This window comes from Jaminaea rosea (genome assembly GCF_003144245.1).
Source record: "Jaminaea rosea strain MCA 5214 unplaced genomic scaffold BDZ90scaffold_1, whole genome shotgun sequence".
NCBI lineage: Eukaryota > Fungi > Basidiomycota > Exobasidiomycetes > Microstromatales > Jaminaea > Jaminaea rosea.
The window spans coordinates 2,909,226-2,934,329 of NW_020289975.1; the positions used below are offsets into that span (position 1 = coordinate 2,909,226).

At 60.3% G+C, this 25,104-nt stretch overlaps 9 protein-coding genes across 9 annotated transcripts; 7 read left to right on the forward strand and 2 right to left on the reverse strand.

The window, feature by feature from the left end:
* Positions 1-84: 84 nt before the first annotated feature.
* On the forward strand, positions 85-3,784 carry BDZ90DRAFT_230107 (WD40 repeat-like protein). Its single transcript, XM_025505340.1, has one exon. The coding sequence runs from the start codon at positions 337-339 to the stop codon at positions 3,694-3,696; it is 3,360 nt and encodes a 1,119-aa protein (XP_025365721.1). The 5' UTR covers positions 85-336; the 3' UTR covers positions 3,697-3,784.
* On the reverse strand, positions 3,777-5,092 carry BDZ90DRAFT_258146 (UAA transporter; the record flags this gene model as incomplete). The annotated part of the gene is made up of 2 exons (XM_025508039.1): positions 3,777-4,533; positions 4,605-5,092. The coding sequence occupies 2 exons, from the start codon at positions 5,090-5,092 to the stop codon at positions 3,777-3,779; spliced, it is 1,245 nt and encodes a 414-aa protein (XP_025365722.1).
* A 170-nt stretch (positions 5,093-5,262) lies between these two features.
* BDZ90DRAFT_230109 (hypothetical protein) lies at positions 5,263-6,879 on the forward strand. The gene is made up of 2 exons (XM_025505341.1): positions 5,263-6,001; positions 6,079-6,879. The coding sequence occupies exons 1-2, from the start codon at positions 5,373-5,375 to the stop codon at positions 6,539-6,541; spliced, it is 1,092 nt and encodes a 363-aa protein (XP_025365723.1). The 5' UTR covers positions 5,263-5,372; the 3' UTR covers positions 6,542-6,879.
* BDZ90DRAFT_35197 (hypothetical protein) lies at positions 6,689-11,042 on the reverse strand. Its single transcript, XM_025509516.1, has 5 exons — positions 10,759-11,042; positions 10,405-10,679; positions 9,826-10,335; positions 8,851-9,762; positions 6,689-8,776 (listed from the first exon to the last, which is right to left on the reverse strand). The coding sequence occupies exons 1-5, from the start codon at positions 10,885-10,887 to the stop codon at positions 6,856-6,858; spliced, it is 3,747 nt and encodes a 1,248-aa protein (XP_025365724.1). The 5' UTR covers positions 10,888-11,042; the 3' UTR covers positions 6,689-6,855.
* A 751-nt stretch (positions 11,043-11,793) lies between these two features.
* Positions 11,794-14,764, forward strand: BDZ90DRAFT_230110 (hypothetical protein). Its single transcript, XM_025505342.1, has 4 exons — positions 11,794-12,001; positions 12,075-12,238; positions 12,310-12,579; positions 12,654-14,764. Exons 1-4 carry the CDS (start codon positions 11,863-11,865, stop codon positions 14,715-14,717), a joined length of 2,637 nt encoding a protein of 878 aa, XP_025365725.1. The 5' UTR covers positions 11,794-11,862; the 3' UTR covers positions 14,718-14,764.
* A 43-nt stretch (positions 14,765-14,807) lies between these two features.
* On the forward strand, positions 14,808-16,464 carry BDZ90DRAFT_35211 (hypothetical protein). Its single transcript, XM_025509517.1, has one exon. The coding sequence runs from the start codon at positions 14,898-14,900 to the stop codon at positions 16,044-16,046; it is 1,149 nt and encodes a 382-aa protein (XP_025365726.1). The 5' UTR covers positions 14,808-14,897; the 3' UTR covers positions 16,047-16,464.
* A 3,426-nt stretch (positions 16,465-19,890) lies between these two features.
* Positions 19,891-22,215, forward strand: BDZ90DRAFT_35247 (hypothetical protein). Its single transcript, XM_025509518.1, has 2 exons — positions 19,891-20,670; positions 20,792-22,215. Exons 1-2 carry the CDS (start codon positions 20,109-20,111, stop codon positions 22,108-22,110), a joined length of 1,881 nt encoding a protein of 626 aa, XP_025365727.1. The 5' UTR covers positions 19,891-20,108; the 3' UTR covers positions 22,111-22,215.
* On the forward strand, positions 22,216-22,812 carry BDZ90DRAFT_35256 (hypothetical protein). The gene is made up of 2 exons (XM_025509520.1): positions 22,216-22,644; positions 22,714-22,812. Exon 1 carries the CDS (start codon positions 22,320-22,322, stop codon positions 22,638-22,640), a length of 321 nt encoding a protein of 106 aa, XP_025365728.1. The 5' UTR covers positions 22,216-22,319; the 3' UTR covers positions 22,641-22,644; positions 22,714-22,812.
* A 514-nt stretch (positions 22,813-23,326) lies between these two features.
* BDZ90DRAFT_35250 (hypothetical protein) lies at positions 23,327-25,028 on the forward strand. The gene is made up of 2 exons (XM_025509519.1): positions 23,327-24,171; positions 24,249-25,028. Exons 1-2 carry the CDS (start codon positions 23,661-23,663, stop codon positions 24,902-24,904), a joined length of 1,167 nt encoding a protein of 388 aa, XP_025365729.1. The 5' UTR covers positions 23,327-23,660; the 3' UTR covers positions 24,905-25,028.
* The last annotated feature ends 76 nt before the right edge of the window (positions 25,029-25,104 follow it).

The following is a 25,104-nucleotide window of genomic DNA, read 5'->3' on the forward strand; positions in this document are numbered from 1 at the left end:
ACGATTGCTTCCGCCTCGGTCGCCGTCCGTTGTGGCCCTTGCGTCGCGGGGCGAGAGTCGTCTGCCTGCCTCACTCTTGATTCCACTTCACATATCCAATCCATTTCTCCTCTTTCTTACCGGCATTCTCAGCTGGTAGCCACGGGCGATGCCAAGACTCAGACTGCGCCTCTAATCTTCGCGAAGATGCTGCCTCATCGCCCCGCGACTTCGCCTGGCGGCGGCATGGCCTCGCATTCTCACTCCCATGACTCGGCGTCAGCATCAGCATCCTCCTCATCCTCGAGTGGGCAGCCGCCTCCCATCTCAGTACATCAGGCGGCAACAGCGGTTAGGATGCCCATCTCCCCGCCTACACCTGCCCCTTCGCCTCGACCTCGTCCTGCTCACTTCAACGCCCACGAGGGGCACGATCCAGCTGGCGGGGCAGGATCCGGAGGAGCAGCATATAGCGATCACCTCGAGTCGAGCGAGCAGCTCGTCTCCCCTCTGAGTGGGAGCGGATCCAATCCCCCCTGGTCTTCCAGTGCTCATATCGACCCTCAGTCGCTCACACGAGCAGCGACAGCACTCCTCCCCACCTTGGCTCCCTCAGCGCGGCTCACCCTCATCTCCGACCTGCTTATGCTCCTCTCCTCTCGCGAGCTGGCGCAGATTTCCACCTTCATCGCTTCGCGCCTGCGCATCGACTTCCTATCTGCGCTGCCCATCGAGGTCAGCTTGCAAGTGCTAAGCTTCATCGATGACCCGGCGACGCTGGCTCGTTGCAGCCAGGTCAGCCGCTTTTGGAGGAGCTTGGTCAACGACGAGCATACATGGGAAGCAATGTGTCTCAAGTACCGCTATCGATACAGAAGACCATCAAGCGTCTATCCGAGAGTAGCAGCCGCGGCGGGTGCGGACAGCTCTGCGTCCTCTTCAAAGTCGAAGCGCAGTCGCGCAGGGCCGCCTGCATCGACGAGCGAGTCCCTCTTCCTTGCCTCACTCTACAGGCGGTATAGAGAGCGAGGTCTCGACCCCGTCAAGGCGCGAGATGAATTGCGGGCGCTGCATGACCTCTTTCTCGCAAAGCAGCAGCAGCAGCAGCAGCAGCAGCAGCAAGAGAATGACGGGGCATCGAGCGCTGACCTCTCCGCACGCTTCTACGAGCAGCTTGACCAAATCCTCATGGCGGAGAATCTGGCTGCGGCGCAAGAACAAGGGAGTAGGGCTCAACCTTCTTCCTCGTCGTCGCAACAGCGTCGCCCATCAACAAGCAGCGACCCGACCGCAGCTGCATCCTCCGCTTCCCGAGGTCTGGGCTGGCTCTCAACCGGCCACCCATCCTCGCAACCACCCGCCAATCCCGCCGTCTCGCCGACCGCGCGCTCTCGTCTGCCCATCCTAACAGGGGTGGGAGCTAACCCCGGGTTCCTAGAACGCTACGGCAGTACTTCAACTTCAGGACCAACATTGAGCTGGGCGAGCGGTCTCGGCCTTCCTTGGGGGCTGGGAGAGTACATCCACTTACCCGCTGCCCTGAACCGTGTCAACGGAAGCGGGAGCGCCAGCAATCCCCCCGTCGACGTCACTGGTGGGATGAGGTTCGCGAATGGCAGCAATGACAGCAGTCACGCCGACAATGAAAACGCCGAACGGGATGATGTCATGGTCGCCGGCCCCAATGCTTCGAGGAGCGCAAACGTCGCCTCACATTCTTTAGGTCTGGGGAGGAGCTCCTCTTCTGGTGAGCTGCGCTCTCGCTCTTCCTTGAACTCCTCTACCATGGGTCTAGGCATGAGCAGGCCTGACTCACAGCCCTCGGGCAGCGTACCGCGCTCTGCAACGTACACGCACGGCATGCCTCCTCCCGCGGAAGCGCAGCCGCAGCAGCCGCACCCTTTCAGCTACAAAGCACACTTCAAGCGCAACTACCTAACCGAGTCCAATTGGCATCGTGGCGGGCATCTTCTCACCCATCATGTCTCCACCGAGAGTGGGTCAGTATGCACATGCATGGCGATGGACGAGCGCTGGCTTGTGGTGGGCATGGCCAATGGGAAGATCCACCTCTTCGATGCGCGCTCGGGAGAGTTTGAGAGGACGCTCCAGGGTAGGCATGAGAGTGGGGTGTGGTGTCTAGCGTTGGTGAGCAAGACGCGCGGCGCCAAGAAGAAGCAGCGCAAGGGCAAAGGGAAGGCAAAGACCGCTGAGACGCAATCGACGTCTAGTAGTAGCGATGCAGCTATGGGTGCCAGCACGGGTGATGCCAGCTACAGAACGGCTCAGAGCAATCCTTCGTCGCCGCACGTCGCCGACGAGGCAGAGGACGTCGATATGCATCACGACGACGACGACGATGATGATGGCGCCGAATCCGACTCTTCCACCTCCACCTCCTCCTCGTCGTCCACACCTTACGAAGGCTTCTCAATGGGCATTGGCGGCTCCGCGTTAGGCAACGGGACGCTTTGCTCGTCCACTCGCGGTTTCGGCAATGAGACTGCCCTCCTCATCTCTGGAGGGTGTGATCGCGAGCTCAAAGTCTGGGACCTGTCCACGGGGCAGATTCTCCACTCCCTTCGCGGGCATCACAGCACCGTGCGATGCTTGCGCGTCCTCGAGGGCAGGCCAGTAGCCGTCTCCGGTGGGCGCGACTCGACGGTGCGTGTCTGGGATGTAGAAAAGGGCGAAGGCCTGCGCGTCCTCGCCGGCCACATCAATTCTGTGCGTTGTCTCGAGGTGGCGGGCAACAAGGTCGCGAGCGGGTCGTACGACTGTACCTGCCGCATTTGGGATGTGGACACAGGGGAGTGCCTTCACGTTCTGCGAGGACACTACAACCAGATCTACTGTATTGGATTCGATGGGCTACGTGTTGCGACGGGGAGCCTAGACTCGACGGTCAGGGTTTGGGACGCGGTCAGTGGCGAGCCAATTGCGCTCCTCCAAGGCCATACCATGCTGGTTGGTCAGCTGCAGCTAGTCAACGGGATCTTGATCTCGGGCGGGTCGGATGGGAGGATCATCGCGTATTCCATTGGAGGCGCAGTCCCCGGCAGGGGAGCGACAAGTGCTGCTGCGGGAGGTCGAGCCCTCGCCTCCGCTCCACCCACCACGACCTCGTGGCCACCGGGCGCCACGTCCTCCACCACCAACACATCGTCGCGCTATCCGACCCGTCTTCCACCTTCAGCAATAGCGGACGTCCGACCAGGTTCCACCACCGCCGCCTCACCTTCGCTCGGCTCCTCGACGGCAACAAGCGTGCAAGCCCTCTACGCCATCTGTGCGCACGACAACTCGATCTCGTGCATTCAATTTGACGAGCACTTTGTGCTGACGGGGGGCAACGATGGGACTGTGAGGCTTTGGAATCTGCATGATGGAAGCTTTGTGCGAGAGCTGGTTGGGCCGGCAGCTACGATGTTTGCTGCCCCGGCGGCCGGGGGCACGGGTGGAGCAGCATCGACGATGGCAGGAGGTGCGACGTCTGCGCAGGTCAGCGGGGAGAATGCGGAGACAAGAACGCCAGTCGATCTTCGCATGGAAAGTGTTTGGAAGCTCGGCTTCCGTGACGATCGAGTGGTATGGGTGGCCAGACGAGGGGATGAAGCCATGGTGATGGGTATTGTCGACTTCAGGCCGTCCAAGGTTGAAGGTGGAGAGTCGACTACAGCGACGCCAGGAAACGAGGATGAGGCGATGATTTCATGAGAGGGCAGCCGAGGAAGTAGACGGGGGATTAGATGTAGATTTCTATACAGAGCACACTTTGAACATTATGACACGTCACATCACAACACTGGGCGCGCTCGTTTGGTCGCTGCTGTTGTGCTTCTTGTCTCTCTCGCCGAGGTAACCGCAGCATCAGCGGACTTCTGCTTCTCCTCTTGTCCCGCTCCACCAGTCTCCTCCTTCACACCTACCGTCGATCTCGAAGCAGCCCAAGCATACATGACGGTCCCCGCACCCACAGCGATGGCCCCCGTTACCAAGCCGGAGGTATCGCCCTGGTCTTTTCCCCTATTCAAGACCAAGACAGAAATGGCCAGGCTGGCCGCCTTGCGCACGACGAGCACAAGGGTGACGGCTACTGAGCTCACGCGAGCTGTCAGCCGATTGACGCCGTTGATGCATGCCAACTGGGTGAGCACGTTGAGCGTCAAGAGGGGAATCAAGCTTGGCATCTTTGCTCCTCCCAATTGCGAGGGGAGGACGACTTGCGGCGATTTGAGAACGGCTTGCACCTCGCCACGGACATCCGAGTAGCGGGTACCTAGCACCAGAGGGAGGGAGAGAGCGTGAGAGTAGAAGAGAGCCTCACGCCACGTATCGCGTCCGTAGACGGCGAAGGTGGCTTCTTGCCAGAGACCCATCAGAGAGGAGAGGAAGAGAGCAAGGGTGAGGAGGGAGATGCCTGTCAGGTAGTTGGAGACGGGCGGAGCTGAGCCGGCCGAGCTGGTAGAGGGTGTAGAGGGCTGCGTTGACAGGGTGGACAGGACTACTCCTCCTGTCACGAGGATGACCGACAGAACCTGGAGAGGGGAGTATCTGCGCGGACGAAGAAGGAGAGTGTCAGCTGTTGATCTTCTTGCTGCGACCTGATCCGCGCATATATTCACCTTCTGCCTCTGACGACCCACCCCATCAACATATTCACCACCAACCCTCCGCTGCGGAAGATGATATGCACGGGCATGGGCACCTCGTACGCGAATGCAACATTGTTGAGAAGGCTAGTCGTGGCGTATAGTACCACTTGTACCGCCCAGCGACTCATTGGCACCGCCCTGCTCTTGAGTCTCCAGCCCACGAACGGGATCCCCCCCGTTGAAGATGTCTTTGGTGAAGAGGAGGGTGCTCGCTCCAGCTGCGCAGGCAATGCGAGCAGCATAGTAAAGAAGAATTGCAACAGCGTGATCAACGTCCCTAGCTGCGGTGCTTGACGAGTGGAGAGTTCGAGAAATACGGCATTACTGCAGCAACCGCCGAAGATGAGGGTCAGGAGGGGTAGCCATGCTGGGGCCAAGGTTGCAGCGAGCGTCGCGAGAGAGGGACGACGATCTTGTCCTGCTACTGCGGGCCTGCCATTGGCCTGCATGGTCACCATGCTGCGTGACGGCAGCAGAAGGGAGGAGATCTGCTCGAATGCACTGCTGGGAAGAAGTAAGAGACGTGGGAGGAAGGGCAAGTCGGGAGCAATGGGGCAAAAAGGTACAAAGTGTTGCTTTCGGCACGGCGGAACTGGACCTCGCTGCGCCTCCATTTCCTCGGCTCGTGCGAAGACGTCTTTCGTCTCTCTCTCCATCCCTCGCCATCTTCCCTCCCAACCTTCCTCACCAACACGATCACAAACTCGACATCCGCGGCTCTGCCGCATTACAAACAGCATGGCTTCTATTACCTCTTCGTTTCAAGTCCCTCCCACCAGCTCTGGCGGGCTCGACTCCCCCGCCACCTTCTTCCAGATCCTCACCGTCCAAACCCTGCACTACCTCACCCTCTCGATCCTCATCCCCCCACTCCTCTCCCTCTTCTCCGCCTCTCCTACGGCCCTCAACTTCGAAGGCGGTCCAGCACAAGTGGGCATGGTCCTGGACTGGCGCGAGTTGGGCGCGAGGCGGACGTTTGATTGGAGTCCACTCGGGGAGGATTTTTTGAGTTGGCGCAAAGGCGTGAGCAAGGAGGAGTTGTTGGGTGGGATGGATGAGGGGGATCGGGTTGCGGCAGCAAGCTGGAGGATGGGGAGCGTTTGGGTGGGCGATGTTGCGCAACAGGCTAGAAAGCCCGTCGTGATTGACGTGGGCAAGATACTGAGGGTGGGCGATGTCATTCCTCCCACGAGTCCGCAGGCAGCAGGCGAGGAGGTGGCAGAGCAACAAGCTGAGATGGCTGATGTGGCGGCTAGTGCGGCCACCGAGGCGGAGGGTGATGTGGAGCAGTGGGAATGGAAGATTTCGAGGGACCCGAGTAGGGGATGGGCAATCGCTGCGGCCTGGGCTGTCGCTTGTGGGGTTGAGTGAGTAGTCGCGGTCGCGTCCAGAAACGCAGTGTCCTGTTTACTGATCTCTCGCTCGTCTTCTTCCCCACACGCAGTGTCTTCCTCCTCACAACAGTAGTGCGTCGACCGAAGCACATCCTTGACCACGTCGTCACACTTCACCTGGTGCACCTGCTCCTCACATCCTGGTACTCCTCGAGCATCCCCACCTCCCTCTTCTGGTGGGGAGCCATGCTCGCCCATGCGACGGGTGCGGTCTTACTGGCGGAAAGGTACGCCATCAGGAGAGAGATGCAGAGCGAGGTGGGATATGGATTGGTGGGGAGTGGAAGGGAGGAGACTGGGCAGACAAGGGGAGAGACAGGGACCGAAGCAGCGCCGCACGTTCTGTTCGACGAGGCAGAGGACGATGAGGCTGGCGAGGGGACGGATGATGTACGCAAGCCGTTCATGGCGGCGCCATCGAGTGTCTTTGGTAGAGGAGCGAACGGCAGTGGTGGTGCGAATGGCCACAAGGGGTCCAGCGAGGAGATAGCCATGAAACCGCTCAAGAAGTAGCTGCGGGGCTACGAACGAAATACCACGTCATCTACAGCGTCATTTACAAGCAGTCATGGGATCAGGCGTCGAGTGTCGAGCGCAAATAAAAATCTGTTCGGGTGAGGAGCACGTGCGTGCCTCGGGGCAGCAGGAAGAGGAAGAGCAGGAGCAACGAGGTGGAGCGCACATGAGAGGGGAACATTGGGGGGAGAGAGCGGGAAGAAGTGAAGACTGTTCATCGAACATGCTTGCCGATCGTTGATGTCGTCCAGTCGTCTGAGCAAGGAGAGCTGCGTACGGAGCATTGTATGCCTTCCCGCGCTCATCCTCTGTCACAGGTCCTGGTAATGACTGATGATCCCGCCGTATGTCGTGCTCCTCGCCCCTACTCCAGCACGACCCCTCACCCACTCCTCATCGATTGTGATTACGCCCTTTTCCTTCTCACTAGCGCCTTCGCTGATCTGCGCAGCGGGAAGCAGCATTTTCCCGCCGACGATGCCCGCAGGACGACGTCGTTGCCCCTCACTCCCCCACACAGCCTTCTCCGCCGATGCGAGATTGACCTTGCTGTTGACGAGCAGGAGAGCCTCGGAGGACGAGGCAACGGCGGCGGCGGCAGTGATATCTTCAGAGGAGGCTGCGAAGGGGGGTGGTGGCGGAGCTGGCCTGGCAGCCATGGCCGCTGCGGTGCCTGGGGCGACGCGAAGCTTGGGTCGCGCCCCACCACGAGGAACGTTCTCATCGGTGAAAGGGTCTTCGTATCTTGCGCCATGGGCAGACTGCTCGAGAAGACTGGCTGTGGCTTCCTCGCCGTGCCCAGGCGCGTCGGCTGGCGCCAAGTCGCAAGAGGAGATCCCTCCTCGACCGGCGAGATGGTAGATCCCAGGCGAATTATTGTCGGGCAACAATGGCTGCCTGCTCGGCGAGGGCGAGGTGATCGGGGACGGAGAGGTGATAGGCGAAGGAGGAGTTGATGGAGCTGGCAAGTGCACCTCGAGCCTCGAAGGAGGGGAGCGCGGCGTCACCTTGGCCGGTGAGCCAGCAAAGGCGTCACTAGTCCTCGCGCTCGACACGGGTGAGAAGAGAGTCCCGTCGACAAGGTAGGAGCGTCTGCTGGGCGGGGTGCCGGCACTGTTTGATGCGAGAAGCTGAGAGAGGGAGGTATTACTGCTGCTCCTGTTGCTTTCGCCGCCGTTGGTGTGATTTTGAGCGCTGCCACTGCTGAGACCATACGTTGCCGCATCGTAGTTGCCATATGGTCCCAAGAATGGACCGCGAGGCCTTGCGCCTATTTCGTCGGCTCCAGCGAGGTGCCCGCTCGAGGATGACGTGGAGAGACTGCCGCTCTGGTACTCCTCCGCCGCGGAGTAGACGAAGGGGTTCTCTGCCACCGAACTCACACTGGCCCTTGCAGATGCTAGTCGTCCCACCCACTCCCCGCCGCGATGCCCCGTCCCGGGCAACTTCTCCGCTGGCGCAATGTAGGGGCTACCTCGGCTGTCGGGGTAAGGAGGCGCAGCGCTTGGTGGCGTGCATGGCGTGCCGAGCCAAGAGGGGGTGCGAGAGAGGATGCGCGGACCCTCAGCACTAGGCTTAGTGTCCTGGGTACGATCTTTCCCGCCAGTTCCACCAGAGCTGCTTCCCTCTGCACTCCCATGCCCACTGTGCGACGTCTCGCGAGAAGCAGGGCGCCACACCCATGCTCCCTTTGCGCTCACGACAGGTGGGGGAAGGCTAGGCCAGAGCTGCCCGGAGTCAAGAATGTCTTGCGGGCTCTTGCGTCGATTTTCGACGGGAGCAAAGGGTGGACGATATTGCTGAGAACCGCCCAGGCCGCCGAACGCACTGCTAGCGAAGGCTTGCGTTTGGTAAGGAGGATAGGGCGGCGTGTCGAAGCCACTACTTCCGCTCCCACCGGCACCGTAATCGAAGGCACGATACCTCGCCACTTGCGCCGCAGTTGCTGCTCCGCCCGTTTCTGCCATGCGCGTATCCAGGGAGCTCTCCGCCGAAGACCAGTCTGCGCGTGTGCTCGCTCGTCGAAACGAGTGGAGCATGTGTGGGCCTGGGATGTGCTGATCGTGGTAGAAGGCCATCTCTGGGTGCAATGTGCCACTCGAGCGGTGCGTGGCAGTGGCTGGATTGAGCAGCTGGCTTGAGACGGCGGTTCCTTCCGAGTCGACACGAACGCGTACATTCGGTGGTTGCATGATGGAGTGGCCGAATAGCGGGGACGCGACCATTGATGCTCTGCGGTCGGGGATGCAACGTGGGTCAGCTCAGCGTGCAAATGGCGATGATCAAGCTGCATGCCGGCTACGCACCTGTTCCTCTTCTTCTTGTTCGGCTTGAGCTTGCGGAACCAATACTTGAAAGGCAATTCGTCCCAGTACAGCATCGTCGCAGGCACGATGGTGAACATTGGCAAGAACCACACCCAGTTGATGTGCGTCATGTGAACGACAAAGTGCGCCAGGCCCGTGATCAGCGCAAGGTAGAAGATGACCAGGTGCCCCACATGCCAGGACTTTTGCCCAAACGACTCGCCACGACTACGTTCGGCGGAAGAGCGAGCTGAGGTGCCCCAGCTGGTCTTGCCCATGGTGGTCAGGGCGAGGAGCTTCGAGGGTAGCAAGCCAAAGAAGTAGAGCAACGGGTAGCCAGGGAAGAGGAGCATGCGCCAATCCTTGGAGATGATGCAGGCCAAGACCCCTTTGAGACCCGCAGTGGCGAACATGGTTCCTGCCCAGGTGCACAAACGCAGCCACGGCGTCTGGCCGTAAAGGATGTTGAAGACGGTGGCGAGGAGAATGAATGGGTACAGCCCCTGCTTCAACGTCTCCACGCCGAGCCAGATGTGGTGATAAGCAAAAGCGCGTGGAAACCAGATGGCCTCGCGGTAGAAGGACTTGGACCAGCGTGTCTGCTGGCGGATCCAGCGAATGAAGGTCGAGGGGCTCTCCGAATGGCAGCAGGTACGGTGAGTGTAGGCGGTTCGCAGTCCTTTTCCCAGCAAGCAATTGGTGAGGTGTCGATCATCTCCGAATGTAGTGTGGGTGCCGAGGAAGGTCTGGCAAAGCCACATGCCGATGATGGAGTCGAGATCATGGGCACGGTAGAGGGCCATTGGGCCTGAAATGCAGGTGACGCAGCGAAAGGTCGATTGGCAGGCGCGCTCGATATTGAAGGCCATCCAGTAGCGGAGGCGCGACTGCAGCGATATGAACGAGTCCTTCCTGTCGGGAGGGAGGGATTGAAGGTCAGAACTGTGACGGTCACGTCGGCGGACAGACACCCACCAATTTTCAATCTTGACGTCTGCGGTGACGGCGCCGTAGTTAGGGTCCGAATCGAGGAGGATCCACATCTCCTGGAGCGCGTTGGACTCGAGGAGCGTGTCCGAGTCGGTCGCAAAGACAGCTTCCGCGCCCAAGAACAAGCTGATGGCAAAGGCAGTAAACATGGCCGTCCGCTTGTCACCGTGCGGCTGCGTGTAGAGCGTACGGTAGCAGCGCGTGAGGTCTTCCTTTTCGTGCAGCCCGACCATGTGATAGTAGAGCGCCTTTCTCGCGTAAAGATGGGCGGCCGCCTCTTCAGGATACGGGATGCTTGTGAACCAGCGCTTGAATTTCGCCCAGCGTGAGCGTGGTTTCCAGCAGAGTGACTTGAGGCTGGCTGCAAAGGCGTCCTTGTAGACTGAGGCTAGCGTCGCCTCGAGGTGGATGATGCGACAATCCCGATCGGCGTACGCCTCTGCGAAACCGTGCGCCATCTCCATGTCGGGAGCATCGTTGCCGTCGACGCAGCACCTTGACGTGCGAGTCAGGAGAGAGACGTCAGCTTCGGTTCCCAGCCGCTTTGAGCGCGCGCGCACTCACACAATAGCCTGCGGCATCATCCTCTGCGCATCGAGCGTCCTCAGACATCGCTGCCACGCCTCTCCATCTTCTCGATATCCGACGGCGGTCATGATGATTCTTGGCGTCTTGGGAGTCACACCCGCCTCGATGAGTCGCTGTTCTCTATTCCTGGCCTTGTTTGCGATCTTGTTGACTCTGCGTCGATTGTATACCGCCGAGCTGAACTGCACGATGAAGTCTGTGGTGATAAAGAGAAAATAGAGACCGAACCCGAAGTTATCGATGTGGAAGACCTGCGAGCGAGCGGTGCGCGAGAGGCTGTTAGTATGGAAGTCCTATGCCGATGATGTGGGGCGTACCGCGCAAGCGCACCTTGAGACTGAGCGCGTAGCCGATGACGAGGGCCGTAACGACGTTGCTGGCCAGCATGACCTTGAGCGTGCCAAGGATAGGCCGCAGTTTAGGAGGCACACGGCCTAATGGCGCCGTTGTTTGCCACATCGTCGCTGGCGTTCAGGCGACCGAATAGGGGAGGGAGAGGGTAGAAGTCGTAAGGGAGGTCCACTTTCGCGTCGATGATACTATATGTGCCGCAACCGTATTCGTGAGGCGTCAAGTTCTCAGAGATGATGTGCAGCACGTACGTAGCCGTGGGTTGATAAAATAAAGAGCGTCGATGAGACGATGAAGCGAGGTGCCAACCGCCACTGCGAAGTAGACGGAGCAGAGGATACGGTCAAGGGTGGTGAGGGGGATGGCAGATGGTGACGATGGTGCTGCTGCTGCTGCCGCTGCTGCTGTGTCCCGTCGACAGGCGACGACGGCGAAAGCAAGAGCGAGCGACGACAACTGTCGGGCAGGGAGGGCCCTTGCTCTCATTACCTCCTCGTGGGCCCTGCACCGCCTCCGCCTACGCTGGCTGCCTCGACCTCGACGGATCTTGACTACTTTGGACCCTCCGTCTCTGAGTGCGTCGACGGCCATCTCCGCCTCCTCCTCGCCGTCATCGCCGTCATCGCCGTCACCCCATCGCGATCAGGGCCGCCTGTTGCCTTCCCACTCGGGGCGGTCCAGGGTCATCGCGGCCCGTCCCGCACCGCTTTTCTCGTGATGAACATCTCGTCCTCCCGTCTTTGGCCGTCTCAGCGCCGGTGCGATTCTGTTCAGATGTTTTCGATTAGGCGCCTTCGATGAGCTTGGCGACGGTCTAGCATCGCGCTGTTCGTCATCATTGCGATATGATTGTTGAGTGGAGATTTGAGGATCGAGAGTTGACGAGGAGGAGAGGAAGGGACGGAACTGGAGGTGCAGGGACGCGGAGACGGAGGCGGGAGCGGGAGCAGCGAGGGCGTCGGTCGCGCTCGCGTAGAGTGTCGGACGGGCGGCTGATGCTCCTCGCAGCCATTCCTTCGTTCCTTCCTTCCAAGCGCTCAACCTCGTCTCATCTCACGACAGCCGCCACGCAGGGTCGACAAGATGTCGAAAGCAGGTGGCGCCGCGGAAGAGGTGCCCGTGGCCTCGACGTCGGCTGCTGCCATCCAAAGGCCAAAGGAGTCTCGCAAGTTGCCCTTCCAGTATGCCGGCTTCTACCCGCCGCCTCCGCTCAACACCAAGTGTGAGCATGCTCGATACGAGCGAGTAGCTCATTCGCTGATACTGATCCTCTCTCTTGGCCGCCTCACCCGCAGACGTCTCGTCCTCGTTTCTAAAGACGGATCTCCAATCGGTCGCGGGCAGAATGCTGGCAAACGGTACGAGAACAGGAGGTGCCTCGTCTGGCAAGAACAAGCGCAAAGCTGAGGCGTACGATGATGACGAGGATGGAAGCGGGCAGGAAGACGAAGAAGAAGATGTGAGTGAGGGCGGCAGCCGCGAGACGATGTTGCAGAGCCTGACGATCTGCCGCTCCTCCTGTCCGCCTAGCAACAAACACCAGCATCGCAGACCATCATCATTCACCCTGGCTCGACGAGGATCAGAGTTGGGCTTGCAACGGACGTTGCTCCCGTCGAGTGGCCATGCATACTCGCACGGAGGCCTCGATTGGGCGCTCCTCCCATCACAGCGCCCACGCCAGCTGAACCGGCAGCCGAGGACAAGACGGAAGCTCGTGACGCAGATGGGAATGTAGAGATGAAGGAGGGAGGCGAGACGGCAGAGAGCAGCCAAGGAGAAGGAGGCTCGAAAGATCCAGTAAGCATCGCAAGATGGTGAGGAGGCCAAACTTCTCACGCTGATCCCCCCTTTCTCGCCCGCCGCCCGCGTAGCTGGACTCCCGCATCGGCCTCCTTCGCAACGAGCTCAAATCCATCATGCGCTTCATGAAGCTGCGTGGCGTCTCAAACGGCCGTGGCCTGGCAGCGCAGTACAATCTCAACGCAAAGGCAGAATCCATCCCCTCGCACAACGATTTGGGCGACGAGTGGACGCCAGAGAAGGGCAACGATGCGACGGAGGTGGAGCTTGGCGAGCGAGCCCTGAAGATTCCATCCCTCTCGCCTCCGCCGGGCTCTGCGCCACCCACGTCGACGCGACCTTGGAAGCTCTTCAGCCCCTTTAAGGCAGGCAAGCTCAACCATGCGGCTTACATTGAGGCGTATGGAACCACGGCGGAGCGCAGGTTGAGCGCGGACATTGCGCACCTCTTTTCGTCCATGCTCACCTCCCCGCGCGAGGACCTCGCCGCTCCGGGCAAGGTAGAAGAGGGGCGCGGTCACACGCTCAACGGGCTTGGCATCGCAAAGCAGGACCTGGCATCCCATTCTATCATCCTCATTGTCCCAGACCTATTCCCCAAGGACGACCTACGCTTGCTCGCCGAGGTCATCATGGACGACTTGGGCGTTTCGCAGCTCATCCTTCAGCAAGAGAGTACCGCTGCTACTTTTGGGGCTGGAATGAGCTCGGCCTGCGTCGTGCATGTAGGCGGTGAGCGTACCAGCATTGCGTGCGTGGACGATGGCCTTTTGCTCCAAGACACGCGCATGCACCTCGACTTTGGTGGCGAAGACATCACAGCTTTCCTCTACGAGCTGCTCAAGCGTGCCAATCTTGCGTATAGGGAGTGCGACCCGCGGGTGAGACTCTCGGACGTCAAAATACTCGAGGACCTCAAGCGCCAGATGATCACACTGGACGCGGCGCAGATCGGCTTGTACATTTACAACTTCTTCCTTCGCCTGCCCAACGCGCCGACGAAGAAGTTCGAAGTGCGCGTCTACGATGAGGCAATCCTGGCGCCTATGCTGTTGTTTGGGCTCGGCACGCGATTGGTCGACTTCGCCAGGAAGGAGGAGGGTAGGAGGGCGGAGGCGCATCTGACGAAGCTAATCGTGGATGCCGAGGAGGAGGACGAGCCCCCAAGCGTAGCAGCACCCACCGGCGCGGCGTACGCGAGTGACAAGAGGATGCCTGTGACCGCTGCGATGCTGCAAGCGGTGAGGCATCTATTCCCGCAAGTGGGCGGCGTAGCGACGACGGCGGAGGACGAGAAGGCGGCGGCAACGCAGCCAGCTGAGGAGAACAGCGTGGCACCAAGTCGGGACGCGAGCGTAGCACCAGGCATGGCTGCCGCTCCTTCCGACCAGGGCTCGGCCGCAGCTCCGAAGCCGATCATCAAGCCTCCACCTACAACGACGACGACCAGCAGCCTCATCGCAACCAGCGGCACCTCGACCTTTGGTGCGGTAGAACGCGCTCCTCCCGGCTTCGACCCGTTTCCCCCTTCCACGCAGCTACCCCTCGAAGTAGCCCTCTACCACTCGCTTGTCCTGTCAGGTAACCCCATTGCGCAAGGTCCCTTCCCTCAGGCGCCGACAGCAGGGCAAATGGCAAGCGCCACCGCCCAAGGAGAGGAGAGAGTGCGACGCCTTGCATCTAATATCTTGGTGGTGGGTGGGAGTGCAAGGATTGCGGGAATGGGTGGAGCAATTGAAGGCAGAGTAACGCCAACCTTTGAGAGAGAGTATGCGGCGCGCAATCAGAAGGCGCAGAGGGAGTATGCGGAAGCGCAGCAGAGGGTCGTGGAGCAGCAACAGAGGGCTGCGGCGGAGGATGTGCTGAAGGCGGCGGCTGCGGTTGGTGGTGAGGGAGACGCGGCGCCCGTAGCGGCAGCCAAGCTTCCGGCTACCCCAATTCCAGTACCCACAAACCTGGTGCCTCCGCCGATCAGCGTTATTCCTCCACCGCGGGACCTCGATCCTACTCTTTTGGCATGGAAGGGTATGGCCGTCCTTGCGCGACTGGACAGTGCGGCGGATATGTGGACGACGCAGGGCGAGTGGGCGCTGCTCGGGTGGAAGGCTGTGCGTGATAAGTGTGTGTTTTTGTAGGCCACGAGACGGGGGGGCATAGAATGAGAAGCTGGTCCTTGAGCTGCGTTTGATTGTGCGTCTCTCGTTGGCCCGTGCGGAGTTGCTTTGAAATGCCGCGAGGAAAACAGTGCGCCCCTTCGTCCGTCCGTCCTCGTTGCGTCTGCATTACATACACCGTCTCAACATCATCCCTCGACGATGGCGGACTCGTCCTCGCCATCGTCTGAACTGCCGCCCACTCCTCCAAGCAAGCGGCGCTCGACTCGCTCAATGTCACCACACAGGCTTTCGGCGTCCACGCGATCCCTCTTAGGCAACCCTGTCCATCTCCTCCCGGCAATCCGCACCACTTCCCACCTCTCCGCACTCGCCTTCTCTACCTTTCTGGTCGTGCACCTGGCTTCGCCCGTCGCCTCCGCTCTCCACACAGGCGTAAGGCTGCTAAGCGGCCATGCACTCAGCGACGCGGTGGAAGGGAGCACAGATGCGGCGAATGGGTACCTGCTGTTGGGCAGGGTTTGGTATCGGCCCGGGGCTGGAGAGTCAGCCAAGATTGGGTGGACAGAGAGTGTGATTGTGTGGGGTAGTCTGGCGGTGCATGTCGGGTGTGGCATTGCCAAGAGGGGAATACTGGTTGGAGAGCAGGTCAAGAGGCGGCGAAGGAGGAAGGCGAAGCGGGCGGGGCTGGATGGTGATATTGAGGGGCGGCAGCAGCAGGACCGAAAGCGAGATCAAGGATCCTCAAGCACAGAGTCAGAGGCAACGTCAACGTCACCATCACCGCCCTCATCATCCGCGTCATCCCTCCCATCGCCCTCCCTCCTCCACGCCCTCACCGGGCATCTCCTCGTCCTCCCCCTTTCAGCACACGTCCTCCTCACTCGCCTAGGTCCAGCAGTCCGCTCCCTCTCCGGCAGCGGCCGCAACATCGAAGTGGATCACACGCTGGTAGCGCACGGTCTCGTCTCAGAGTCAGGCACGCGCACAGCGGCGATGAGCTGGGCGGTACTCGTAGGCACGACTGCGCTATCGGCGTGGCATGTAGCGAGTGGGACGCATTTGATCGGGCAAAGCATGGCAGCGAAGAGTAAGGCGCGAAGGAGAAGGCAAGCTGCCGCCGCTGGTTTGCCAGATCCAGCTGCCTCTGCAGCTTCGCCTCCTCCTTCATCACGCCGCAAACAGCTCGCTCGGACAGCCCAGCCCGCTCTGCTTGGTAGCGCAGCCGTACTAGCGGGTGCGGCGTGTATAGCCACGGATTATGCGCATGGAGGAGGGCTTGCCGTGGGACCGTGGGTGAAGAGGAGATTTGATGAGGTCTATAGAGGGACTTGGCCGTGGAGTTCGTGAAGGGTAGAGCGGGAAATGGAAAGGTCCGTAGAGAGGTGTGGCAATTCGTGTGGTGGGAGTAGGTTCACAGACGAACCTTTGTGGGCAAGCGTGGCTTTGCCTCAGTAGCGCACCATCCTTCGCGGCACAAATAAGCAGAGACTGTGACGTCAAAGACTCATTCTGTAGTATTCTTCATAAAAGTGGGTTCTAGCCAGTCATCAACGAGTCGTGATGCGAGCTCAAGAAGTGACGAGCGGAGGAGTGGAAGGGAGGAGTGGACGCAACTTGCAAGCGAGGGCAGCGTCGCGCACACAGTCAGAGAGCCTGCGAACGACGCGATCCCTCCTCTCGGCCCCTCCTGCGTGAGCCGATGGGGCTCAGAACGGTTTGATCGAAATCACTATCGTCTTCCTCTCCTTCTCAGAGGCACGCGTACGATGTCAAAGTGGGTGAATTGATCGAGTTGATGTGAGGAAAGCATGGCGAGCTGCTCGCGGCTTGACGGTTAACTCTCTGCACCCGCGCCAGACTACTCGCTCACTCCTCTTTTCCTCTGTGAAACCAGTATGGGGCGCCTGCTCAGTGGGAGGAACTGTGGCAGCGCTGCACGCGAGGTGGGACGCTGAAGGGAATGAGCATCTGGCATTGGTCGCAGAGAAAGGCCGCCGATGGCAGTGGTCCCTTCTATCGCCCGACTCACGAGAGCCTCTTCACGGCACTTGCGCCTCAAGTCGGCATGCCGGACCCAGAGGCACTGCGTGTCAAGATGGCTGATCATGTTGGAGATGAGAAGAATCGAGGAGGCAAAGAGGTAGAGCCGCTGAAGGAGCAGTGGTTGTCCATCACGCGGGGGGGTACGCTTCCCGGGGTGAAGGTGCCTTTCTGGGAGAGGGGCGAAAATGGGCAGAAGGAGAGGGGCAAGGGCAAGGAGGTGAAGAGGGGCAAGTAGCTGTGGAAGGATACGGTAGTCGGCGTCAGTCAGGAAGGGCAGGGAGTCTTACGACGAGCCCCTTCACCGCAATCATCTCGTCATTTGGCCACCTCCTTGATCTCTTCCATGCACATCTAGTCTCAGCTCGCGGCGTTGCAGCGCCTTGCTGTCTTGCTGTTTGCTCTGCGCCTCGCCGTGCTATGCCAGTACCAGCAAAGTAGGCCAGCACTTTGTGTAGTCACTCAGGCCAAGAAGCAGACATCGTGACGATTGTAGCGGCGCGAGCTACGAAGGCGGGATCGATGAGATTGAATGTATTTGAGAGCTCTGAAAGAAATCCAGTCGACTGCTGTGCGAGCTGGACAAGACGCTGCCTGCCGTGAGAGAAGAGGGCTTTTGCTACAAGTATGAGGTCGTGGGCGAAGTGAGAGGCGAGGAGGGCCTAGTGGTATGAGGAGAAGGGACGCGCGTGCCTTGATCTAGGGATCTTGGCAGTCGAGAAGATCAGGGTCGTACAGTGGGTAGGCAGCTCTGCGCGGGCCATAGGGTTGAGAAAAGGATCGTGAGCAACGAGCTTGATCGAAATCAATTCTAGCAAGGCCAGAGTGCTCACACTCTGCCCAATGGTGTCTCCATATCTCGAAGCGAAAGATGCACGCGGCCACGCCGAAGATCCTGTGTAGTCGCTCGATGTCCCTCGTGGTCCCTTCGACTCCACTGTTCGGAAGGCCAATTGCATGGTGCTTGTCCTTGCCAATGAGACTGCCCAACGCATGACAGCTCATGCCATCGCGAAGCATGGACTCCTTGATCCTGTGCACGAGGTTGCTGCTCGAGACGGATGCGGGAATGATCACCCCGCCGCCAGGGCTGGTATCGTCGCTGAAAAGCTGCCGCAGCAGCATCATCAGCGCCATTAGCCGTGACGGCCGTTGTGGTGGCATCGTTGGCAGTGGATGTGCTGCTGGCATTGGTCGCGCTCTTGCCGTTCATTCCGAGGGTCTATCGAAGGCACTGGCAAAGACAGATGCGAAGGCAGTAGTGCTGACGGCACTTTGGCGGCGCCGCTGCCCGTCCGCAAGATTTGAGCGTTGTTGTGATCGATGCTTGAGCGAGACGTGAGAGGTAGAGCGGTGATGACAGAGTGACAACTGGCTCTTGCCCGTGTGAAGATATGTGTCAAGTCGCGAGTAGCGCGAGGCTGGACTTGTGAGTGGTTGAGAAGACGGCAGCCGCAGCAACATTACCCTTGAGCCATCGATGGCCGTCCCGTAACGCCCGGGCCGTAACGCCCGGCCCGCTCCGCGTCCTCTACATCCGCTCGGCCGAAGCAGGCTCGTCGACAAGGAGTGCCAGCGCGCCGCTTTGTTTTGCTTTTGCTCTTTCTCCATCGCCACAACTCTACGACCCAACTGCCCAAGACAACTGCCCAAGACAAGACCTCAGAAGACAAGACCTCAGCAAATCAGCTCACGATTAGCCCACGCTCAGGAGGTGCACATCTCCTGGGTGTGGGCTCCAGGCCACGCAGGAAACGCCCGCCGCTCACGCTGTAATCAACTGGTGCGTAGCGAAGCTGAGGGCTAATCAGCACGGCAGAAATGCCATCATCAGCACTTGCTCACCATACATTCTCTGCTTCTCCTTGCGTGATCCCAGTGATTCCTCTACGACCAGCACCAAAGACGCAAAGTATGCCACCAAGAAGAAGAATTCCAACAACGCCACCGACACTCGTCCTACCTCCTCACTCGAGGCCAAGCTCGGTCGTAGCTTCCTTGCCTCGCACGCAAGCAAGAGCTAGGACTTGAATACCGTCGATTCAAAGTGATAGATCAAGAGACGGCAAGTCGGGAAGGCACGCACACACTCAAGCCACAGAGACCAGACAGGGGTAGCGAAAGGGTCCAAGCGGCCTCTCTCCAATCGCTTCAAGTAACTTCGTTGTCACGCACCGACTGAGCAATGAGTCCTTGCCTCCTCACCTGTGCCACTACACTCGGGTGCAAGCGGCGTCCGCCAAGAAGGAGAACGAAGACAATCGAGGGCACCAGCCTGAACATCAAGGTACACACACGATTGGAGCCTTCAGCAATCCGTGGGTGGCTACTGTACCAACTAGAAGCCTCTCGCTCTCAGTTCAACGGCTTGCCCACTCCAGCTTGCTGCTACACGACGGTGTCGAAGTACTCGTGCTCCGATCACGCTACTCGGTCCCGGGGCGATGTAGACTTCCGGATTGACGCAAATCAGGCCAAGGACTCCGAGTGGCCAGCCCGCGTGGGCCGACCATTCACATTCTCAAAGACGGCGGAGGGGCTGGAGCATGCCCGCAAAGTTCTTGTCTTGCCCGTCGTCAAGGCCTTTACCATCGCTGGCATGCCGGGCACCTCAGCGCCCACTGCCCCACCTACCGCCCCCTCAGCACCCGCCACTTCGACCACCGCCGCGCTCGCACCGGCAACGGGGCAGCTGATGGGCTACCGTCCCGCCATCAGCGCGGAATTCATCAGCCAGCTCAAAGCCCAGGCAGTGCGCCTCGAGCTCTCCATCGCCGACCTCGGCGAGAAGATCAAGGAGGACAAGGAGCATGTCGTGGGTATCTTTGCCGGCCGCATCAAGCCTGGCCTGTCGCACCTCCAGTGCCTGGCCGATGCCCTCGACGTGCCATTCGAGGAGCTGAAGCAGCAATTTTGGCACTATGGGGAGCATGCCCAAGCACGCTCGCAAGCATCACCATGTCTTGTCTTGATTCGCATCTGTCCACCTAGCTGTCGTCTTCTCGTGTCAGCTTGCGCCAAAGCCCGCAATCGCAGCCATCATAGTCTAGTAGGCGGATCAAGTTCAATTTGGTCGGGCAAGGATGGCGGTGCGGTAGCGTCCTTCGCCCCGCCGCCTCTACGCCCTAGCCGGCCGAGATCAGCACCACTGGTTCGAGACCGGATGGTGGGAGAATCAAGCAGCGCTTCACTACGGAAAGGTCATTTTGTGGTCCTCCGCAGCAAGCACGCTACCGCCTTGGTGGATTCATCCTACTGCCCTTTGAGACCTCCAAGCTCATCGACCCTCAAACGCCGCAACTCTCTCGCGCCGCCAAGGCCTTCGAGGATATCGCTGCTGGGCAAGCAGGTGTCAAGCCAGCCGACTGGATGAGCAAGCTCTCCGCCGAGACGATCCGTCAGGCAGCGCAAGGTGCGTACAAGATGGCCACGCCTTTCGCCCTGGAGCTCGTGACGGTCCTCAACATGGGCCTCGTCGACGTCATCAAGGACGGGGAGTACTGGGAGGCGAGGCAGGGGTCATCGGCAAACAGCAAGCTGAGCATGGATGCGTCTGCTGAGGTGATGACGGCCGGTGTGGTCTACCTACGGGTCGAGATCATCAGCGGCAGGCTGGCGGGCATCTACGTCGGACGCACGGGCTGGGCTTGGTTTCGCCTCACCGAGCACATCGCAACGATCCTGTTCGATTACCTCAAAGATTCCCAGTATGCCTACCAGACGGCGAGGGCGGCGGACGTGGTCTTGACTTTCAATCTCTTCGAGGACAAGACCGCGGATAGGCACGACGCTGCAGCCTGGCCTACACGGGCGATCATCGAGGCAATTTGGGCCCTCCTCCTCGGCTCATACGACCGCAACGAGGAGTGTTGCTTAGTCAGGCGCCGCTACGGCCTGGTTGAGCTGGGAGAAGCTGTGCGTCGGTGCAACGGTGAGTCAATGGGCGAACAAGCAAGGCAGTAGGCGCCTTGCTGCATCTGCCACCACCGCTCAATGCGACAAGAACTGAGCTGACGCTGACTTTCTTCTTGCTGTGATCCCCGCACTCACAGGAACGCGCTGCTTCGAAGCGCCCGAAACGGGAATGCGCACGATGGCCTTGCACAACGTCCAAAGGAGGCTCCAGCTGTACCTCCATCAGATCCGTACGGCCGTCCCCAGCGCCAATGGCCGCAAGCACGCCCATTTTCTTGTGCTTTACCAGATAGGCCAAGACGTGCGATGCGGACTGACTGGTCTTTTGCTGGCAAGCGGCGCGTACATCAACGTCAACACGACCGGCCAGAATCCGTTCCTCTTCCCGATCGGAGGCAGGGGACGAAGGCAGGATGTCGCGAGGCTGAGAGACATCGCAAAGTCGGGCAGGTGGTCGTTCCGGCTGGTCGAGGGTGGCGAGACGTCTCTGCTGAGCATGGGCCCAGTTGACATGGCGCTTTACGGCAAACTGGCCCTGATTGGATCCTCGGCAGACAAGAAGCGATATGGCGACGAGGAGGTCGTCTTCTACTTCGACGCTGCTCCGATGGCCGTAGAGACGAGGCTTTTCTGGGAGCAAGTGCTGCTGATGCTCCCCGCCGAGAGCGCCGCTCACCGTCGTCGCGCTCATCGCGAGGCGGCCGATGCCGTCATCGCACGTCGAGCTGCCGACCATCACGCGCTCGACATCAGGGTCAGGCTGGCATGGGACGGCCTGTTGACCATGAGCACAGTCTCTGGCAACATCAGCCTCTTTGACGTGGTCGTGCCCACGCTGCGAGGCGGCGGCGGCGGCGGCCGCAGCGACACTGTGGTCACTCGTAGGCGGTCGATGCTCGGAGCGCTCCAGCAGGCTACAGGCGTCGGGCAGGGGGTGTCAGGGCGGGGTACGACGGCTGCTGTGCCGCTACAGCTGGATGTATGGGGCACAGGCGCAACATCGGGCATCGAAGGCGGGCGCAGCAACTGGACGTGGCGGGTCTTTGCCGCTGACCGCCACGAATGGGTCGACCAGCCGTATCAGATGGAGGTGTCCGGACTGGCAGTTGCGGTGCAGACCGAACCGCTCTTCCGCGTCTTCGGAGATCTGGAGCGGGTCTACGGCAGCGATCCCGCCCGTGCACCGACGCTCGCCTTCTTCCGCAGCATCCTTCGCCCGATCACGCTCACCAGCCCCGACCCTTTGCCCAACAAAGACGACGGCTACGGCAAAGCTTCCGTCACTTGGAAGCACGCGAAGGCCGGTGGAGCAGGCACGGAGACATTCAAGCTCGCATTCGACGAATCTGGGGTCTGCACAATCTTCGCCAATCAGCGACGCAGAGGGCGACATCATGTGGGCATCCTGGACGGCTGTCCGGACGGACGAGGCTCGCAACTTCTTCTCCGACCATAGGGCAGCGCTTGCTCATGTCAACTCGTGGATCCCTCGAGCTGCCCAGGAGTCGACCTCGCTCTCCTCACAGCCCTCTTTGCCTCCCTCTCAGCAACGACTCCGGATAGCTCTGACATCGTTGACTCTGCGTCCCTCTCACCACCACTTACGACTCAAACCGACATACAGCTCCTTCAAAATGACGAACAATCTTCGAAAGCGCAAGGCAGATGCTATTGCCCCCATCGCCGCCGAAGCCCGCGAGAAGAGGAAGAAGCCAACACCATCGATCATCGAGGGAGAAGTTGAGCTCGAGGAGGAGTCGTACTCTGGGAGTGAGTGCGAAGTGGACGACGATCTCATTGGCAGCGGGGACTGCCCATGGGATACCAACTATGACGACAACGACGAGCAGCACCACGAAGCAGGAGACGAGGCATCGCACAGCACGACACACCAGGGAAGGCAGGGCCAATCGCTCAAGAGGGACCGCAGCTTCACCGACCGGCAGCGTTCAAAAGCGGCTCTCTTGGCATTGGAGAGGTCCTTGACGGAGTGAGTCCCGCGGCCGTACAGCATTGCTTGACTTCCTTGGCAACTGACGCGACTACCTTCTGTGCACAGAATCCCTGGCAGTCGTACCCGTCGGGCGCCACTCAGCGGCGCAGGGCGAGATCATGAGGAGATTCTGGACGGCTGTCCGCTCGGGGGAGGCTCGCAGCTTCTTCTCCAGTCATAGCGCAGCGCTTGCTGATCCCGACTCGTGGATCCCTCAAGCTGCACAACGCCAAGACGGATGCCGAGAGGAAGCGCCTTGCAGGGGACATGACCTTTCGCTGGCCTTTCTCCGAGGCAGCCTGGGAAGTCTTCGGATACGAGCTGTCTAGGGAGGCCAAGGCACATCTGCAAGCCCGCTACTTGAAGAGGCACCCCGGTGCCAAGTACGGCGAGTTCAGAGCGCGCTTCAGAACGACCAACCACTACAGCATTGAGACAGAGCTGGCCATCTCCCTCTCTGAAGAGCGATTCGACTTGTACCGAGGCTTCGTCCTCGAGGCCACCAGAGCCGACGACGAAGACTTCAGCAACTGCGTCAAGGTCCACAACTACCGCGCCGAAGTCCCGGTCACATTCCAGCGCCTCTTGGACCGACTCTGGCGATGCCTTGATGCTCAAGAGCAAGAGGCACGCCTGGCAGCAAGGGATCACAGGGTAGCTCAACGCCAGCAAAGGCGTGCAGAGCTGCCACTCACCCCCTTTGCAGCCACTCGAGCAGAGTACGGCTCCTTGAAGCCTGTCGCGCAGCAACTCTTGGATGGGACGATCCCATTCATCAGCATTCCCACCCTCAAGCTAGGCAAGAGCGATGGCACCGACAAGACCAGAAAGAAGGTCGAGTTGAGGGTCGTGCGCGCTGCCAAGGCAGGAGAGGCGATGAGGAAGGAGTGCTCAAAGCGTTTGGGCTGGGGCAACAAGCTACATCCGAATCTACAAGTTCCCCAGACGTTCGGCCAGCTGCATGGCAGAGTCGCTTGGGAGAGAGCCGGATTAGGGAGGCAGCGGCGGCAGGCATGGCTGGCATCACGCCCATCGGCTCGGAGCTGCTCGCGGCTTTGCAGCGGGATGACCTGGCGAGCACAATCCTTCGAGGCGACTATTGGGCCTCAAGGCAAGCTCGCTCCATCAACGCTCGCGCTGCAAGGCAAGGAGGTCAGCAGCGGTGGTTGACGGCCGGCACGGTCTACCTGCGCGTCGATCTTGCGCGTCATCTGCTCACCAGCATCTACGTGGGCAGGACGGGGCACGCATTCTACCACTTCATTGAGCATTGGACCAACATCCTCCTTGCTCAAGACGGGAAGTGGGCATATCAGACGGCCCGCACAGCAGACACGGTCCTGACCTTCAGCATCTTTGAGGACCAATCTGCAAGTCGACATCAACGCCCGGCCTGGATCAACCGAGCCGTCGTTGATGGGCTCTGGACTCTCCTCCTGGCATCATACACCGCCAGCGACACCTACAACCCGCTGCGCGCCTCAGACGGTCTCCCACGCCTCGGCTGGGTCACCGGCTCAAATGGTGAGCAATGGATGCGCTCAAGTCGATGCGCTCCGCCTTGAGTGAGGAACTGACAGTAGATCTTGCTCGCTTTGCAGCCACGCCCTGCTTCGAGGCGCCCGAGGCGGCGTCGAAGCTGACCGACCTCGAGCGTGTGGGTGGTAGAATGGAGACCTACCACTCTCTGCTCCTCAGGGCACTTATTCTCGGACAAGGCCTTCAGCACGCAGCGGCTCTTGCTCGATTCCACGCGGCTCAAGAGGTGCACGATGCCGTCGTCTTGACTCCCCTTCGCGCTGGCCGCTTGCCCTACAACCGACGAAAAGGGCACAACCCAACGGGCATCTTTATGGGAGGCTACATCTCGGGCGAGGACCTCGACATCCTGGACCAAGAAGCAAAGTCTGGCCGATGGTTCTTCGAGCTGCGTGAGGGTAAAGTCTCCTCGCTCTACAACCTCTCCCTCCCCGATCGCGCTCTCTTTGCCGGCTTGGCCCTCGTGGCATACTCTGCGTGCCCCGAAGAGGACGGCTACGGAGAGGTGGTCCTCACGTGGGACGCAGCACCAATGGGGATCTGCCTGCGCCGTTTCTGGGATGGGCTGCTGGGCATGTTGCCTCCGGCAAGCATAGAGAGGAGACGCCAAGCTCACCGGGCTGTAGTGGATGGCATCATCGCCCAGCGCCACCCTCGCCACAATGAACTTTCGCTGAGGGCAAGACTCGGGTGGGACGGCCTCGGAATCTTGACGTAGACGGCAATCTGCTTTCCGGCGATGCCCTCGTGCCGACCATCCCACGGCAAGGAGCAAAGGAGCAGCAACTTCTGGAGGACCTTCGCCGACACTGCAACCTGGCGGCAGGTGCCAGAGGCCGACGGATGAAGGCCGGTGGCGCCACTGCTTTGGTTGCAGGAACGACGGAGATAGGCCCTGCTCGGCGGTGAAGGGAGGCG

Excerpts from the sequence above, each read along its gene's own strand:
- BDZ90DRAFT_230107 (XM_025505340.1), top strand. The coding sequence starts at position 337 with ATGCCCATCTCCCCGCCTACACCTGCCCCTTCGCCTCGACCTCGTCCT.
- BDZ90DRAFT_230109 (XM_025505341.1), top strand. The coding sequence starts at position 5,373 with ATGGCTTCTATTACCTCTTCGTTTCAAGTCCCTCCCACCAGCTCTGGC. Across the intron at positions 6,002-6,078 it reads GCTGTCGCTTGTGGGGTTGA|TGTCTTCCTCCTCACAACAG; the intron begins GTGAGTAGTCGC and ends CCCCACACGCAG.
- BDZ90DRAFT_35197 (XM_025509516.1), bottom strand. The coding sequence starts at position 10,887 with ATGTGGCAAACAACGGCGCCATTAGGCCGTGTGCCTCCTAAACTGCGG. Across the intron at positions 10,680-10,758 it reads GCTACGCGCTCAGTCTCAAG|GTCTTCCACATCGATAACTT; the intron begins GTGCGCTTGCGC and ends GCTCGCTCGCAG. Across the intron at positions 8,777-8,850 it reads AACAAGAAGAAGAGGAACAG|AGCATCAATGGTCGCGTCCC; the intron begins GTGCGTAGCCGG and ends CCCCGACCGCAG.
- BDZ90DRAFT_230110 (XM_025505342.1), top strand. The coding sequence starts at position 11,863 with ATGTCGAAAGCAGGTGGCGCCGCGGAAGAGGTGCCCGTGGCCTCGACG. Across the intron at positions 12,002-12,074 it reads GCCTCCGCTCAACACCAAGT|ACGTCTCGTCCTCGTTTCTA; the intron begins GTGAGCATGCTC and ends CCTCACCCGCAG. Across the intron at positions 12,580-12,653 it reads AAGGAGGCTCGAAAGATCCA|CTGGACTCCCGCATCGGCCT; the intron begins GTAAGCATCGCA and ends CCGCCCGCGTAG.
- BDZ90DRAFT_35211 (XM_025509517.1), top strand. The coding sequence starts at position 14,898 with ATGGCGGACTCGTCCTCGCCATCGTCTGAACTGCCGCCCACTCCTCCA.
- BDZ90DRAFT_35247 (XM_025509518.1), top strand. The coding sequence starts at position 20,109 with ATGAGCAAGCTCTCCGCCGAGACGATCCGTCAGGCAGCGCAAGGTGCG. Across the intron at positions 20,671-20,791 it reads AGCTGTGCGTCGGTGCAACG|GAACGCGCTGCTTCGAAGCG; the intron begins GTGAGTCAATGG and ends CCGCACTCACAG.
- BDZ90DRAFT_35256 (XM_025509520.1), top strand. The coding sequence starts at position 22,320 with ATGCTATTGCCCCCATCGCCGCCGAAGCCCGCGAGAAGAGGAAGAAGC.
- BDZ90DRAFT_35250 (XM_025509519.1), top strand. The coding sequence starts at position 23,661 with ATGGCTGGCATCACGCCCATCGGCTCGGAGCTGCTCGCGGCTTTGCAG. Across the intron at positions 24,172-24,248 it reads CTGGGTCACCGGCTCAAATG|CCACGCCCTGCTTCGAGGCG; the intron begins GTGAGCAATGGA and ends CTCGCTTTGCAG.